Source organism: Daucus carota, chromosome 6, assembly GCF_001625215.2.
Source record: "Daucus carota subsp. sativus chromosome 6, DH1 v3.0, whole genome shotgun sequence".
Lineage (NCBI taxonomy): Eukaryota > Viridiplantae > Streptophyta > Magnoliopsida > Apiales > Apiaceae > Daucus > Daucus carota.
Window position 1 is genome coordinate 38,974,845 of NC_030386.2, and position 13,066 is coordinate 38,987,910.

The 13,066-nt window shown below is 34.6% G+C and overlaps 2 protein-coding genes and 1 long non-coding RNA gene across 3 annotated transcripts; 1 reads left to right on the forward strand and 2 right to left on the reverse strand.

The window, feature by feature from the left end:
- Positions 1-34: 34 nt before the first annotated feature.
- LOC108225336 (uncharacterized) lies at positions 35-1,958 on the forward strand. Its single transcript, XR_001807565.2, has 2 exons — positions 35-422; positions 1,541-1,958. It is a non-coding gene; the product is annotated as an uncharacterized LOC108225336 (long non-coding RNA).
- Positions 1,959-5,663: 3,705 nt separating this feature from the next.
- On the reverse strand, positions 5,664-6,904 carry LOC108226350 (F-box protein At5g49610). The gene has a single exon (XM_017401293.2). It carries the CDS (start codon positions 6,901-6,903, stop codon positions 5,776-5,778), a length of 1,128 nt encoding a protein of 375 aa, XP_017256782.1. The 5' UTR covers position 6,904; the 3' UTR covers positions 5,664-5,775.
- A 4,403-nt stretch (positions 6,905-11,307) lies between these two features.
- LOC108226736 (F-box protein At5g49610) lies at positions 11,308-12,456 on the reverse strand. The gene has a single exon (XM_064080223.1). It carries the CDS (start codon positions 12,454-12,456, stop codon positions 11,308-11,310), a length of 1,149 nt encoding a protein of 382 aa, XP_063936293.1.
- Between the last annotated feature and the right edge of the window lie 610 nt (positions 12,457-13,066).

The following is a 13,066-nucleotide window of genomic DNA, read 5'->3' on the forward strand; positions in this document are numbered from 1 at the left end:
TATAAATAATTTATATTTTACTAGTAATTTAATCAGAAAGTTTTAAAATATTTAATTTAATAAAAAATTTATGTCAATTATTTCGACGAAAGTCACAATTGCTTACACAAAAACAAACTAAAGTAGCAGCCCAATCCCTAGCAGTCCGTCCGATATGAAGTCCGATGAATAAAATCCAATACAGGCCCAATAGCTCTCCACAGAAACCCTAGTCTCTATCTCTACTTATTCCCACTCCACTCCTGATTGTCGTCGAAGCTGCTGAGCGTCTCACAATGAGAACTCAATTCAATTGTTTTAAACCCCTAAATCTCACACCCAAACGACGCCGTTCCACCAATCACAAAAGCTCCTGTCCAAGAAGCTGCTTTGTTTCCGCTACAATTAACAAAACTCACCGCCATATCTCCTTTGAATCAAAGGTATAAAAATAATAATCACATTTAATATTTTATCTTTAATTTCAATTCAATTTTCAATTATGTATGTTTTGTTTCGAATTGTGTTCTTGTTTTCGACAAGATGTTATTTGAGATAATTGAGTGCAATATGCTAATTGAAATGAATTACGGCTATGATTAGTATCCAAACATTTAGTCAAGTGCCCATCGATATCGTGGTAGGTTCTGTTACATGTTTGGGAGATTATTATCGCCAGACGAAACGATGATCCGATGGGTTTTCTATCGAATTATCTGCATAGCTGGCGATTACGTTCATCGTTGCTAGGTTATATTTCATTAGTTATAGCCTCTGTTTCATGTGGACCGTACATCTAAATTAGATGAAATTGTAATTAATGTCGACTAGTTTTGAGGATATTTCAAATTAACTGGTTTCGGAATTCAGTAGATGATATTTACAAATGTGTTACATATTGATTTTGTGCACTTGTTCAAGAGGAATAATGCATGGATAATGTGGTATCATTTGCTTTGTGTATTAAGGTAAAATTATGGATCCGACTGTGTTTTTGTTTGGTTTGACTTGGTGATATGTTTGATTTTCTATGTCAAACTATCATTGCAGACATTGGCAGGTGTCTTTCCGCAGTTATGGTTGTGGGGACCGTTGAATGTTTTGCTAAAGAAAATGGTGTCCATCGTTGCTCAATAAGCTTGCTAAAATGATTATATGAGCTACATCTGGACACTATATTTGATTTTACTAATGTAGTTCGCCATGCTTTTGTGCTTATGTTAAGAACCATACATGTTTGTGCCTTGATCAGTTCAAAAACTCGTCTTTTCACCGATAGTATGTTGTGCTTTTATTATTAACCAGACATTGGCAGGTGTCTTTCCACAGTCATGGTTGTGGGGACCGTTGAATGTTATGGAAAAGTAAGATTTGGTGTCCATCGTTGCCCAATAACCTTAGTAAAATGGTTAACTGAGCTACATCTGGACACTATATTAATTGCATTTGAATGTCAACCTTAAACTTCTTTGTTCTTTCTGTAAATTTCTTTGTCCAACAAGGTATTTATTCTGAGAATGCTATGTTTTTCTTGTTTCTTGTTTGGACATTTTTGTTGCAGTGAGGAGGCTGATGAGTTGTCGAACTCTGGAAGACAGTGAGGAAACGTCACGGACTGCATCAGAAATGGCTGATGTTCTGTATCATGCAATGGTATTATTGTCTATTTGTCTGTGAGAGGAGTGAATATAGAAGAGGTTTTAACAGTCCTCAGGCAAAGATTTTCAAGATCAGGCATCGAGGAAAAATTAGTCGCAAGCTGGAAGGAAGCTGAAGTAAACATCTTCTGTTAGCAAATACACAAAAGAAAATTGTGTATACAACTGTATGTACAGAAGAAAAATGTCATTAGAAAGTACTCAGATAATTGCCTTGCAAGGCAATTTGATTATGATTGAGGTGGCCCAACTCGAAGGTATTTTTTTCTAAGAGGGGTGTATTGGATTGGGATTTTAAAGGATTTTTTTGCATTCATGAAATCCGAGGGTATTCGATTGGGATTGTTTGAAATCCATTAAAATCTTGAGGTATTCAATTGGGATTTTAAATTATGCCACAAAATCTGGTGGTATTCAATTAGGATTTTAAATTATGCTTTAAAATCCGATGGTATTCAATTGGGATTGTTTAAAATCCATTAAAATCTGATGGTATTCAAATGCTGATGGATTTTTTTTCATTTCATAAAATGATGGATTTTGTGGCATTCTTCGGTGTATTTTAAGTTTTTTGAAATCCCACCAAATTCAATGGGATTTTGAAGCATTGTACCTAAATCCTATCAACTCTACGACATTTCATCAAGAATCCGCACAAAATCAAAATCCCATACAATCCATTAAAATCCATAGACTAAAAACAATGCATTAAAATCTCAATCGAATACACCCCCGTTAGTGTGAGATGAATGGGCCAACTAGCTCAGGTGTGTTGTTGGATGTTGAATGGAAGAATAATGAAACTACGGAAGCTCTTCTCCAAGGATTAGAAAGACTCAAAAATATTTTCAACTGAATGTGAGTATATTTGTGGATTATATGGTTGCAATTTTTTGTGGGGAAGGTGATTTTCTTTTCCTATTTGAGAACTGAGCAATCAATAATAGAACAAACAACATATCATGAACCTAATGTACGGTGTGTTAAAGGGTAAATTGATATAAGATGAACAAGTGCGCGCAAAATTTTAACGGTTTGTTCAGGATCTATATTAGATCATATGACCCCAATTTCGTAACATCTTTCCCTATTGTGCATAAAGAACTATTTCAAGGATACTCATTTTTGTATCTCATGATGGCTGATGCTGTAATATTCAGTTCTTCCGTTTGTTGCAGCTACTCATTTGTATCAAGAAATCATAACGAGACTTTAGTTGAAGCATGAAGGTAATGTGTCAGGGGAAACATCTCACTACTAAGTACCAATAACTGAAGCAATAGGGATTAAAGAACCCACAACTGGTAAAATTTTTGACGCGCGACCAAAAATTTAAAAAAGTATACATGGAGAAGCGAGGAATCGAACCTCGATCCTTGTTTCTGTGAGAAACATTCACACATCATTGTAAGAAGTGGAAATTCAAATCGGTGCTCTACCATTGAGCTACTTCCCCATATAATGATTTTTGTTTGGTTTTATATGTTATCTTACCAAATACTAACATAGCTCAATTTTTTTTTTTTTATAGATGTGTGAATGAAAATTTTACTGAAATTATATGAAGTAATCTGTTTTTAAAACTGCACTATGAACTAATATAATCATCTTCATTTAACAGCTGATGAATTAGTAATTAAGAAATTTGATCAAACCATTTTGCAGGGTAGAGTGAAATAGGAAGACAAAGGGTTGGTAATGATGGATTTTTGTTTCAGTGAAGAGGAGGCTAATGAGTTATGTCGAACTCTGGAAGACAATGAAGAAATTTCACGGACTGCATCAGGAATGGTCGATGTTCCATATCATGCAATGATTTCATATTCTGTGAGAGAAGAGACTATGGAAGAGGACTTGACTATTTTTCCGCAAATATTTTCAAGATCAGGCATTGGGGAAAAAAGAGCAGACTGCAAGGAAGCTGTAGTAAACATGTTTTTTAGAAAAATCATAAAGGAAATTGTAGATAGAACTTAGTTAGATAAGTGAATAGATAGATAGATGGGATAATTTAAGAGATATTCTATTTCTAGACTGGCCAGGACTTGCAAACTCCTGTCTGTAACCTTGATTTTGTATTATATTTTGATATATTTTGTTATAAACTCGGTGAATCATCTGAGGTAATCTTTAGAAGCATCAAGCGCATATTTGATTGTCCTTGTTTAGATTTCATCAATGTAAGCACTCCAAGAACCCTGATTCTGAATCTAAAGAGCTAACACTTTTGTTTTTCTATGTCATCTAACACGCGAGATGAAGGAAAATAGGCTGCATAAACTATATAGAACAATAACGAAAAAGCAAAATAAAGCCAAAAGTTAGGAAAAATATACATAGAGAACTGAAGTTCCATGAACTAATTTAAAGAGCATCGAAGATAAATGAGATTCGACTATTTAAAAAAAATATCAAAAATCTTAGGGAAAAAACAATGGAGAAGCGAGGATTCGAACCTCGAACCTTGTTTCGCATGAAACATTAACATCCGATGAAATTGGATAATTTTTTTGCTCTACCATTGAGCTACTTCCCCAATTAATTAGTCTTTCTGTTTGTATCTATAAATTAACTACTCCTTCCATTCCAAAATAATAGTCGCTTTGACTTTTTGCACGTATTTTGAGGTGCATAAAAAACATATTTGTAAATATTATTTTTCAAATTTTCTTTTTTTGAATAAAAATAGGGATGTTAAACTTTTATTCAGAAAAAGAAAAATTCAAAAATAATGTATAGAAATATGTTTTTTTTACACCTCAAACTACGTGCACAAAGTCAAAGCGACTATTATTTTAGAATGGAGGGAGTAAATGGTATGATATTTGAAACTTATTTTATTTATAATTATATGAATGAATAATTAATTTGTAGTTTGCTCTACCATTGAGCTACTTCCCAATTCATGAATCTTCTTTGTTTGTATCAATAAATTAACTAAATAGTAATATAAATGAATGGATAATTAAGTGAAATTTTATGAAGTACTAAGTTTAAACTACACACAGTTTTAAGCCTGTTGCAACAAGCTGTTATTAAGCTTGAGGTGCACATATGGCAAAGTTGTCTCTTTTTTCTCCTTATATCTGGACATTTTTATATTCATTGCTAATTATGTTTGAAATTTTTTGTTGCCGTGAGGAGGCTGATGACTTATTTCAAACTCTAGAAGACAACGAGCAGCACAGACTGCATAAAAAATGGCTAATGAACACTTGTTCCATTGTATGTTAAATTCATTACCGACACAAATACTTGCATTAACATTTGTCAGTACTAGTAAGTTAGGGATTAGAGAGGCCCACAGTTGGATTAAAGCAAACATATGGGAAAGTCCTGTCATGTTCACTTTGGTAGAGTTACAGCCGAATGCGAGAAGCTGCTAGATGGTCCGGTTTGTCACCAGAATTAAAAAAGACGGTGTAGAGAAGCCACAAATCAAACTTTGTTTAAGCATGAAACATTTATGCAATCTATTTATAAAAAAAAATGATATGGAGAAGCGAGGAATCGAACCTCGATCTTTGTTTCTGCGAGAAACTTTCACACATTCTGTAAGAAGATGAAATCGAACCGGTGCTCTACCATTGAGCTACTTCCCCATTTAATTAGTTATATTTGTTTTTAAATATTAAGTTGTTGTCATAATCAGCCACTTGACTTAGCGTAGGAGCCTGGAGGTGATTGGAGGTCCGAAGAAAATAAGATTTTAAGCATGCTTCGGGTCTTATCATTAGTGAGGTTACAACAGAAGCTAGTCGAATGCTCGAATTGGGATCTGGCTGCTCTTGTTGGAGGACTTGCAAACTGATCTACGGTTTCTCTGTAACCTTGATTTTGTATTATATTTAGTTATAATACTAATAATGGGGATACGATTAATTATCAGGTTGATTATAAGGAGGACAAGGAAAAGAAGTTTAATTGACACCTGTGGAATATAGTAAACAAAACCTTTACTGGTTTCCAAACCATCAGACTAAATATAAATGCAATACATATACAAATTAAAGGGTAAATGGAGAAGCGAGGGGCTGATATATGTAATATCAGTATTCACTTGACCAGTTCAACTTATTTATTAGCGACGAAAAGAGAGAAATACAAAAGAAAGCAGCAGAAGCCAATTTTACAAGATTTAAGTATATGACTCTTCACCAAGCAAGCCCAAGCTCTCCACGAAAGGACTTGCTCCTATTCCCCGAGTAAATGGTCCAATGTCAAGAGCTGAACATAAGTCCAATAAATCATCAATGATCTCTGTTGGCTCACCCTTCTCAATATCGTAGGACTTAAATCCATATGGATAGCATCTTTTCAATATTATTTCATGATTACTCATAAAACATACGGGATCTTGTTCAATATTCTCAAGATCAAGTCTAAATTTGTGCGTCCAAACATCCGCATCTCCTAGTAGCCATATGTCAAGAAAAGAGGGGCAGCCATTAACATAGTCGAACCCGAAAAGAAACAGGTCACTGAAATTTTGAACAAGGGTGATAGAATTCACTAGAGAACGATATTTCAATGGCATCATAATCTCTTGCATCATCTCACTCTCTATGTCAAAACAAGCAATAGATCCTCCTGTCCCATTCCAATAGGCAACACCATTCACGATAACTGGTTTATCAATATTTCGGGATAGTGGGAGCATGCCTTTGCTAACCGTCTTCCAAGAAGTCTTCCAAGAATTAGTACTTAAGCTATAAACAAGCACAACAATTTTGTCCGAAATATATCTTCCAATTTCATCATAAGGTCTCACAGTATTGATTACCTTGTAATCATTCATCTTATGTACATATCCAAAAGCTAAACCCGTGGCGTCAAAACTCCCGCCCGATGATGGATCAGGTATAGGACAACGGGGACTGGTTTTAAATTTTCGAATAACGGGGTTCCAAAGAAAAATCCGCAGCGGCCTCGGATTATTATGACTCAAATGACTTAAACATATAAGACCATTCGATATTCCAAGTACTTTTGCATGCTTAAAATCTTGAGGAAAGGGCAGGGAAGAATATTGGTTAAATTGCTTGTCGTTGACACATAAGGAAATAGGCCTATTACAATAGTTGGTGTGAAAAAGAATATAAGCAGGAGTGTTGTTCTGATGATACCAAGAGAGAGCCTTGTTAAAGTCAGGACTTTGTATTAGACGATACCATGATTTTTGAACTAACATGAGTCTGATAAGAGATGGTACAGGAAGTCTTTTGAGAATCTCGGTCAAGATATCTTCAGAGAAAGAAGCACCCATTGTTGTTTGATATTGAATATTGATACCACGGCAAACGATGAATGTACATTATTTATAGATAGTTGGATCAAAATTAGGGTTAAAAATGGGCAGCCCGTCTTAAACATTTAAGGGGCCTCGGCTGATATAAAAAACTTGGGCCCATAATTTAATACTATCAAAATTTAATTTTTTTATAGGAATTAGAATTACCCATTTTTGAACAGGGCATCTCATTGCTGATATAAAAAACTTGGGCCCATAATTTAATACTATCAAAATTTAATTTTTTTATAGGAATTAGAATTACCCATTTTTGAACAGGGCATCTCAGAATGAGATGCCCTCAATTTTTCTTCTCCCTCGTCTTCTTTTTCTGGTTCCTAAATCCTACACATCAAAACAAATTTGTCATTACATAAACATAAGATTCATATTTCAGAAACACAGGGGCGGAAAGAAGCAATTTGGTGTGCATCTAACAGTGTAATCAATTACATTAAGCAACCATTTGTAATCAATAGAGAGATTTTGCACCTTGACATTTTTGATTAGGGCTTCAATGGACATGAGTTTTCGAGCAATGGAAAGCTCATGAATTCACTCTCTTCCATGCCGAAATCCCACTGAATTTCCACTTCACTTTAGGTTGCATCACAACAATCGAGTTTATAGTTATTAAATGTTCGGATACAATGATCTCTTTATGGGTCATTGTACATTCTACCAACTCAGGATAATCGTACCAGCCGGGGCCTAAAGCGAAAAATAAAATAAGAAGTCGCAAGTTCATCTTCACATGCAGTCATAAATTTTCTGGGAATCATATGTTAAGTCTTAGAAAACTGATCTTTGAGGGAAAAGTACATAGTACTAATATGTACCTCTAGCGTACCTTGACGCAACAAATTATTGTTTAGACTAGAGGATACTAGATGTAAAAGGTCCGATCTGCCCAACACCCAAAAACCAAACCCAAAATACTATTTTCAGTGAAGATCATAATGCCTTTCAACCAAAAATTAAGAAAAAGCATGTGTGGAGAAGCTATGGATCGAACCTCGGACCTTGTTTTTCTACTTCCCCATTTGATGATTTGCATTTGTTTTACATGTGAATTAACTGAAATTATATGAAGTAATCTCTTATAAGAGAAACCGTCGCTTATTCTAACTGAAATTAAGGATTTATTTCTTCTCTTTCCGGGTTACTGGGCTTCTTGCTCTTTTGTAAAGGATCACTGGGGTTTATGACCCCGACGGATGGAGGAAACCAACTACAGGCAAGATTAAGGTTAATACTAATGCTTCAATATTCAGTTCTTCTGTTGTTACAGATACTCATTTGTAGCAAGAAATCATAACGGGATTTCAGTTTGTTTTTAAAACTGCACTTATTGGAGGAAATGCGAACTGATCTATAATTGTCTCCTACCTTTTATTTGATTGTCCTTTTTAAGGTTTCATCAAAGTAAGCACTCCAAGAACCTTGCTTCTGAATCTAAAGAGCTAACACTTCTGATTTTTTTTTTTGTGAGCCAACACACCTGATAAAAGGAAATAGACTTCATGAACTATATAGAACAATAAAGAAAAGGCAAGATAAAGCCAGGAGTTATGAAAAATATACATGGAAGAGTGTGGTTCTGTGAACTAATCTAAAGGGCATCGAAGATAGATGAGATTCAACTATTTAATAGAAGAACAATCAAATCTCAGGGGAAAAAAAATATGGAGAAGCGAGGATTCGAACCTTGTTTCGCATGAAACATTAACATCCTAAGAAATTAGATAATTTTTTTGCTCCATCATTGAGGTACTTCTCCAATTCATGAGTCTTCTTTGTTTGTATCTATAAACAAACTAAATAGTAACAGAACTAAAACTTATTTCATAGTAGTGTAAAACTGAAAAAAGCAAGCAAAACCAATTTTACTTCCTGATTTGCTCTATGCATGAAGCAAGGATAAGCGCCAGCAATATGTGGAAGAGGATTCGAACCTCTAACCTTGTTTCTGCCAAAAAAATAGTGTAAAACACAAATATAAATAAATTCATGGAGAAGCGAGAATTCGAACCTCGAACCTTGTTTCAGCAAGAAACAGACCAAAATATGATCAATTCACAATGTGTTAATGCTCTACCAGTTGAGCTACTTCCCCGCTGATACAGCTAGGATATGACAATTTACAGCTATTATAATGCTTTACCAATCGAGCTACTTCTTCAATGTAGTTATTATATATCTTTGTTTTATCCTTGAATTCAGTACTAGATGATAATGCATATGAAAATATTAAAAATAGTTCCTTGCAACATGATTTAGAAATAATTAGTTCTGTTGAATCCTTGCAACATGATTTAGAAAATGGTAATAAAAAAAATAATGGAGAAGCGAGGATTCGAACCTCGAACTTTGTTTCTGCATGAAACAATTGTATCGAAATTGTACCGAAATTGTACCAACAATTGATATGATTATGTGCTCTACCATTGAGCTACTTCCCCGATGATATTTTAAATGTGTATTCATTTTATGTAATGTTCACTTTAATATAATGAGAATCATTTGAAGCTTATATGAATCAGATAAGGACGTGATATTCTATTCTGGAAAAAAAAATCATATTGTTACTAATTGATATTAACGAAGCATAAATTTTCTCTGGAAGAGTTTGCAATATTTAAAACTGATGTCTAACCGCGTTCTGATATTTTTCCCAGTACATCTCAGTTCTGTATTCCGACAATAAGTAGTAGCGCACTAAACTTGAGTACTTAAACCATTGTTGAAGTTTTTTTTTGTTCTTTAAATTTGTGGAAAGGAGGTACTTTCTATTGAACTAGAATATGATCGGTTTTGAATTGAGAATTTGATGTGACATTTGTCGAGGTAGTAGTCTAGGTGTCTAACAACTTACAATATTGGAATAATTATATGGAGAAGCGAGGATTGGAACCTCTAACCTTGTTCCAGCAAGAAACGACAAAAAAAGTGATCCAAAGAGGTTAATATGCATAATGCGAAATTTATGTTGTGCAACAAAATGGATGAACCTTGTTTAGGGAGCCGGCTGCCCTATTTAATAGAAGAATTATTAAATCTCAGGAAAAAAAAATGTGGAGAAGCGAGGAATCGAACCTCGAACCATGTTTCGCATGAAACACTAATATCCTAGACATTCGGACAATTTTTTTGCTCTACCATTGAGCTACTTCCCCAATTCATGAGTTTTCTTTATTTGTATCTATAAACTAACTAAAATACTAACATAACTGAGACTTTTTTCCTTCCTTTTTTTCTGCTAAGTAGTGTAAAACATGAAAAAGCAAGCAAACAAAATCTAACAATTGAGCTACTTACCCTTTGGTATATTTTGTAAATTTTTGATTTAAGAATATAATTATTTAGTACTAAATAAACTCTAGAAGACAACGAGCACCACAGACTGCATAAAAAATGGCTAATGAACACTTTTTCCATTGTATGTTAAATTCATTACCGACACAAATACTTGCATTAACATTTGTCAGTACTAGTAAGTTAGGGATTAGAGAAGCCCACAGTTGGATTAAAGCAAACATATGGGAAAGTCCTGTCATGTTCACTTTGGTAGAGTTACAGATGAATGAGAGAAGCTGCTAGATAATCCGGTTTGTCACCAGAATTAAAAAAGACGGTGTAGAGAAGCTACAAATCAAACCTTGTTTAAGCATGAAACATTTATGCAATCTATTTATAAAAAAAAATTAGGTGGAGAAGCGAGGAATCGAACCTCAATCTTTGTTTCTGCGAGAAACTTTCACACATTCTGTAAGAAGATGAAATCGAACCGGTGCTCTACCATTGAGCTACTTCCCCATTTAATTAGTTATATTTGTTTTTAAATATTAAGTTGTTGTCATAATCAGCCACTTGACTTAGGGTAGGAGCCTGGAGGTGATTGGAGGTCCGAAGAAAGTAAGATTTTAAGCATGCTTCGGGTCTTATCATTAGTGAGGTTACAACAGAAGCTAGTCGAATGCTCGAATTGGGATCTGGCTGCTCTTGTTGGAGGACTTGAAAACTGATCTACGGTTTCTCTGTAACCTTGATTTTGTATTATATTTAGTTATAATACTAATAATGGGGATACGATTAATGGTCATATTGATTATAAGGAGGACAAGAAAAAGAAGATTAATTGACGCCTGTGGAATATAGTAAACAAAACCTTTACTGGTTTCCAAACCATCATACTAAATACACATCCAAGAAGCTCGGACACAAAATATAAATGCAATACATATACAAATTAAAGGGTAAATGGAGAAGCAAGGAGCTGATATATATAATATCAGTATTCACTTGACCAGTTCAACTTATTTATTAGCGACGAAAAGAGAGAAATACAAAAAAAGCAGCAGAAGCCAATTTTACAAGAATTTAAGTATATGACTCTTCACCAAGCAAGCCCAAGCTCTCCACGAAAGGACTTGCTCCTATTCCCCGAGTAAATGGTCCAATGTCAAGAGCTGAACATAAATCCGATAAATCATCAATGATCTCTGTTGTCTCACCCTTCTCAATATCGTAGGACTTAAATCCATATGGATAGTATCTTATCAGTAATATTTCATGATTATTCATAAAACATACGGGATTCCAGAACAGTCTGTCTTGTTCAATATACTCAAGATCAAGTCTAAATTTATGCGTCCAAACATCGGCATCTCCTAGTAGCCATATGTCAAGAAAAGAGGGGAAGCCATTAACGTAGTCAAACCCGAAAAGAAACAGTTCACTAAAATTTTGAACAAGGGTGATATTACTCACTTGAGAACGATATTTCAATGGCATCATAATCTCTCGAATCGTCTCACTCTCTATGTCAAAACAAGCAATAATCAATCCTCCTCTCCAATTCCAATACGCAACACCATTCACGATAACTGGTTTATCAAAAGGTCCGAATTGTGGGAACATGCCTTTGCTAACCGTCTTCCAAGAAGTCTTCCAAGAATTAGTACTTAAGCCATAAACAAGCACAACAATTTTGTCCGGAATATATCTTCCTTTCTTATCATAAGGTCTCACAAGATTGATTACCTTGTAATCATTCATCTTATGTACATATCCAAAAGCTAAACCCGTGGCGTCGAAACTCCCGCTCGATGATGGATCAGGTATAGGACAACGGGGACTGGTTTTAAATTTTCGAATAACGGGGTTCCAAAGAAAAATCCTCAGCGGCCTCGGATTATGACACAAATGACTTAAACATATAAGACCATTCGATATCCCAAGTACGTTTGCAGTATTCAGCTTAAAATCTTGAGGAAAGGGCAGGGAAGAATATTGGTTAAATTGCTTGTCGTTGACACATAAGGAAATAGGCCTATTACAATAGTTGGTGTGAAAAAGAATATAAGCAGGAGTGTTGTTCTGATGATACCAAGAGAGAGCCTTGTTAAAGTCGGGACTTTGTATTAGACGATACCATGATTTCTGAACTAACATGAGTCTGATAAGAGATGGTACAGGTAGTCTTTTGAGAATCTCCGTCAAGATATCTTCAGAGAAAGAAGCAGCCATTGAGGACTTGTGGTTTGATATTGATGCCACGGCAAACGATGAATGTACATTATTTATAGATAGTTGGATCAAAATTAGGGTTAAAAATGGGTAAGGGAGGGGCCTGTGTTATATAAAAAACTTGGGCCCATAATTTAATATCAAAAATTTTATTTTATTTTTTTTATAACAATAATAATTTTTTTATATGAAAACAATTTGATAATATTAATTAAAAAAAATAGAAATGATTTATATTCATAAAGGAGGTGTAAATTTCAAAAATGAAAAGTTTTGGTACGAGCCTGCTTCTAGTTTTTCTCAAATATTATATATTTATAATCGGGCCAGAAATATTTGGGGGTCCTAAAAATTTGAAGGTCCTGTTCAGTTGGGCTGTTTGCACTCCTCAACAGTCGGCTCTGAAAATGAGACGGGTTCGGGACGGGTACTTCATTTTCCAGCCCCATCCCATATATATTTTTTCTGTCCCGTCCCCGCCCATTCCCCGCAGGGATTTATTTTTAATCCCCGTCCCTGCTTAACTGAGGATTTAATATAATTTCGTTCATTTTGCCCCGCCCATCCCGCTGCTATATGTGATATTATATATTTAAATAATTACTTAAAA

Excerpts from the sequence above, each read along its gene's own strand:
- LOC108226736 (XM_064080223.1), bottom strand. The coding sequence starts at position 12,456 with ATGGCTGCTTCTTTCTCTGAAGATATCTTGACGGAGATTCTCAAAAGA.
- LOC108226350 (XM_017401293.2), bottom strand. The coding sequence starts at position 6,903 with ATGGGTGCTTCTTTCTCTGAAGATATCTTGACCGAGATTCTCAAAAGA.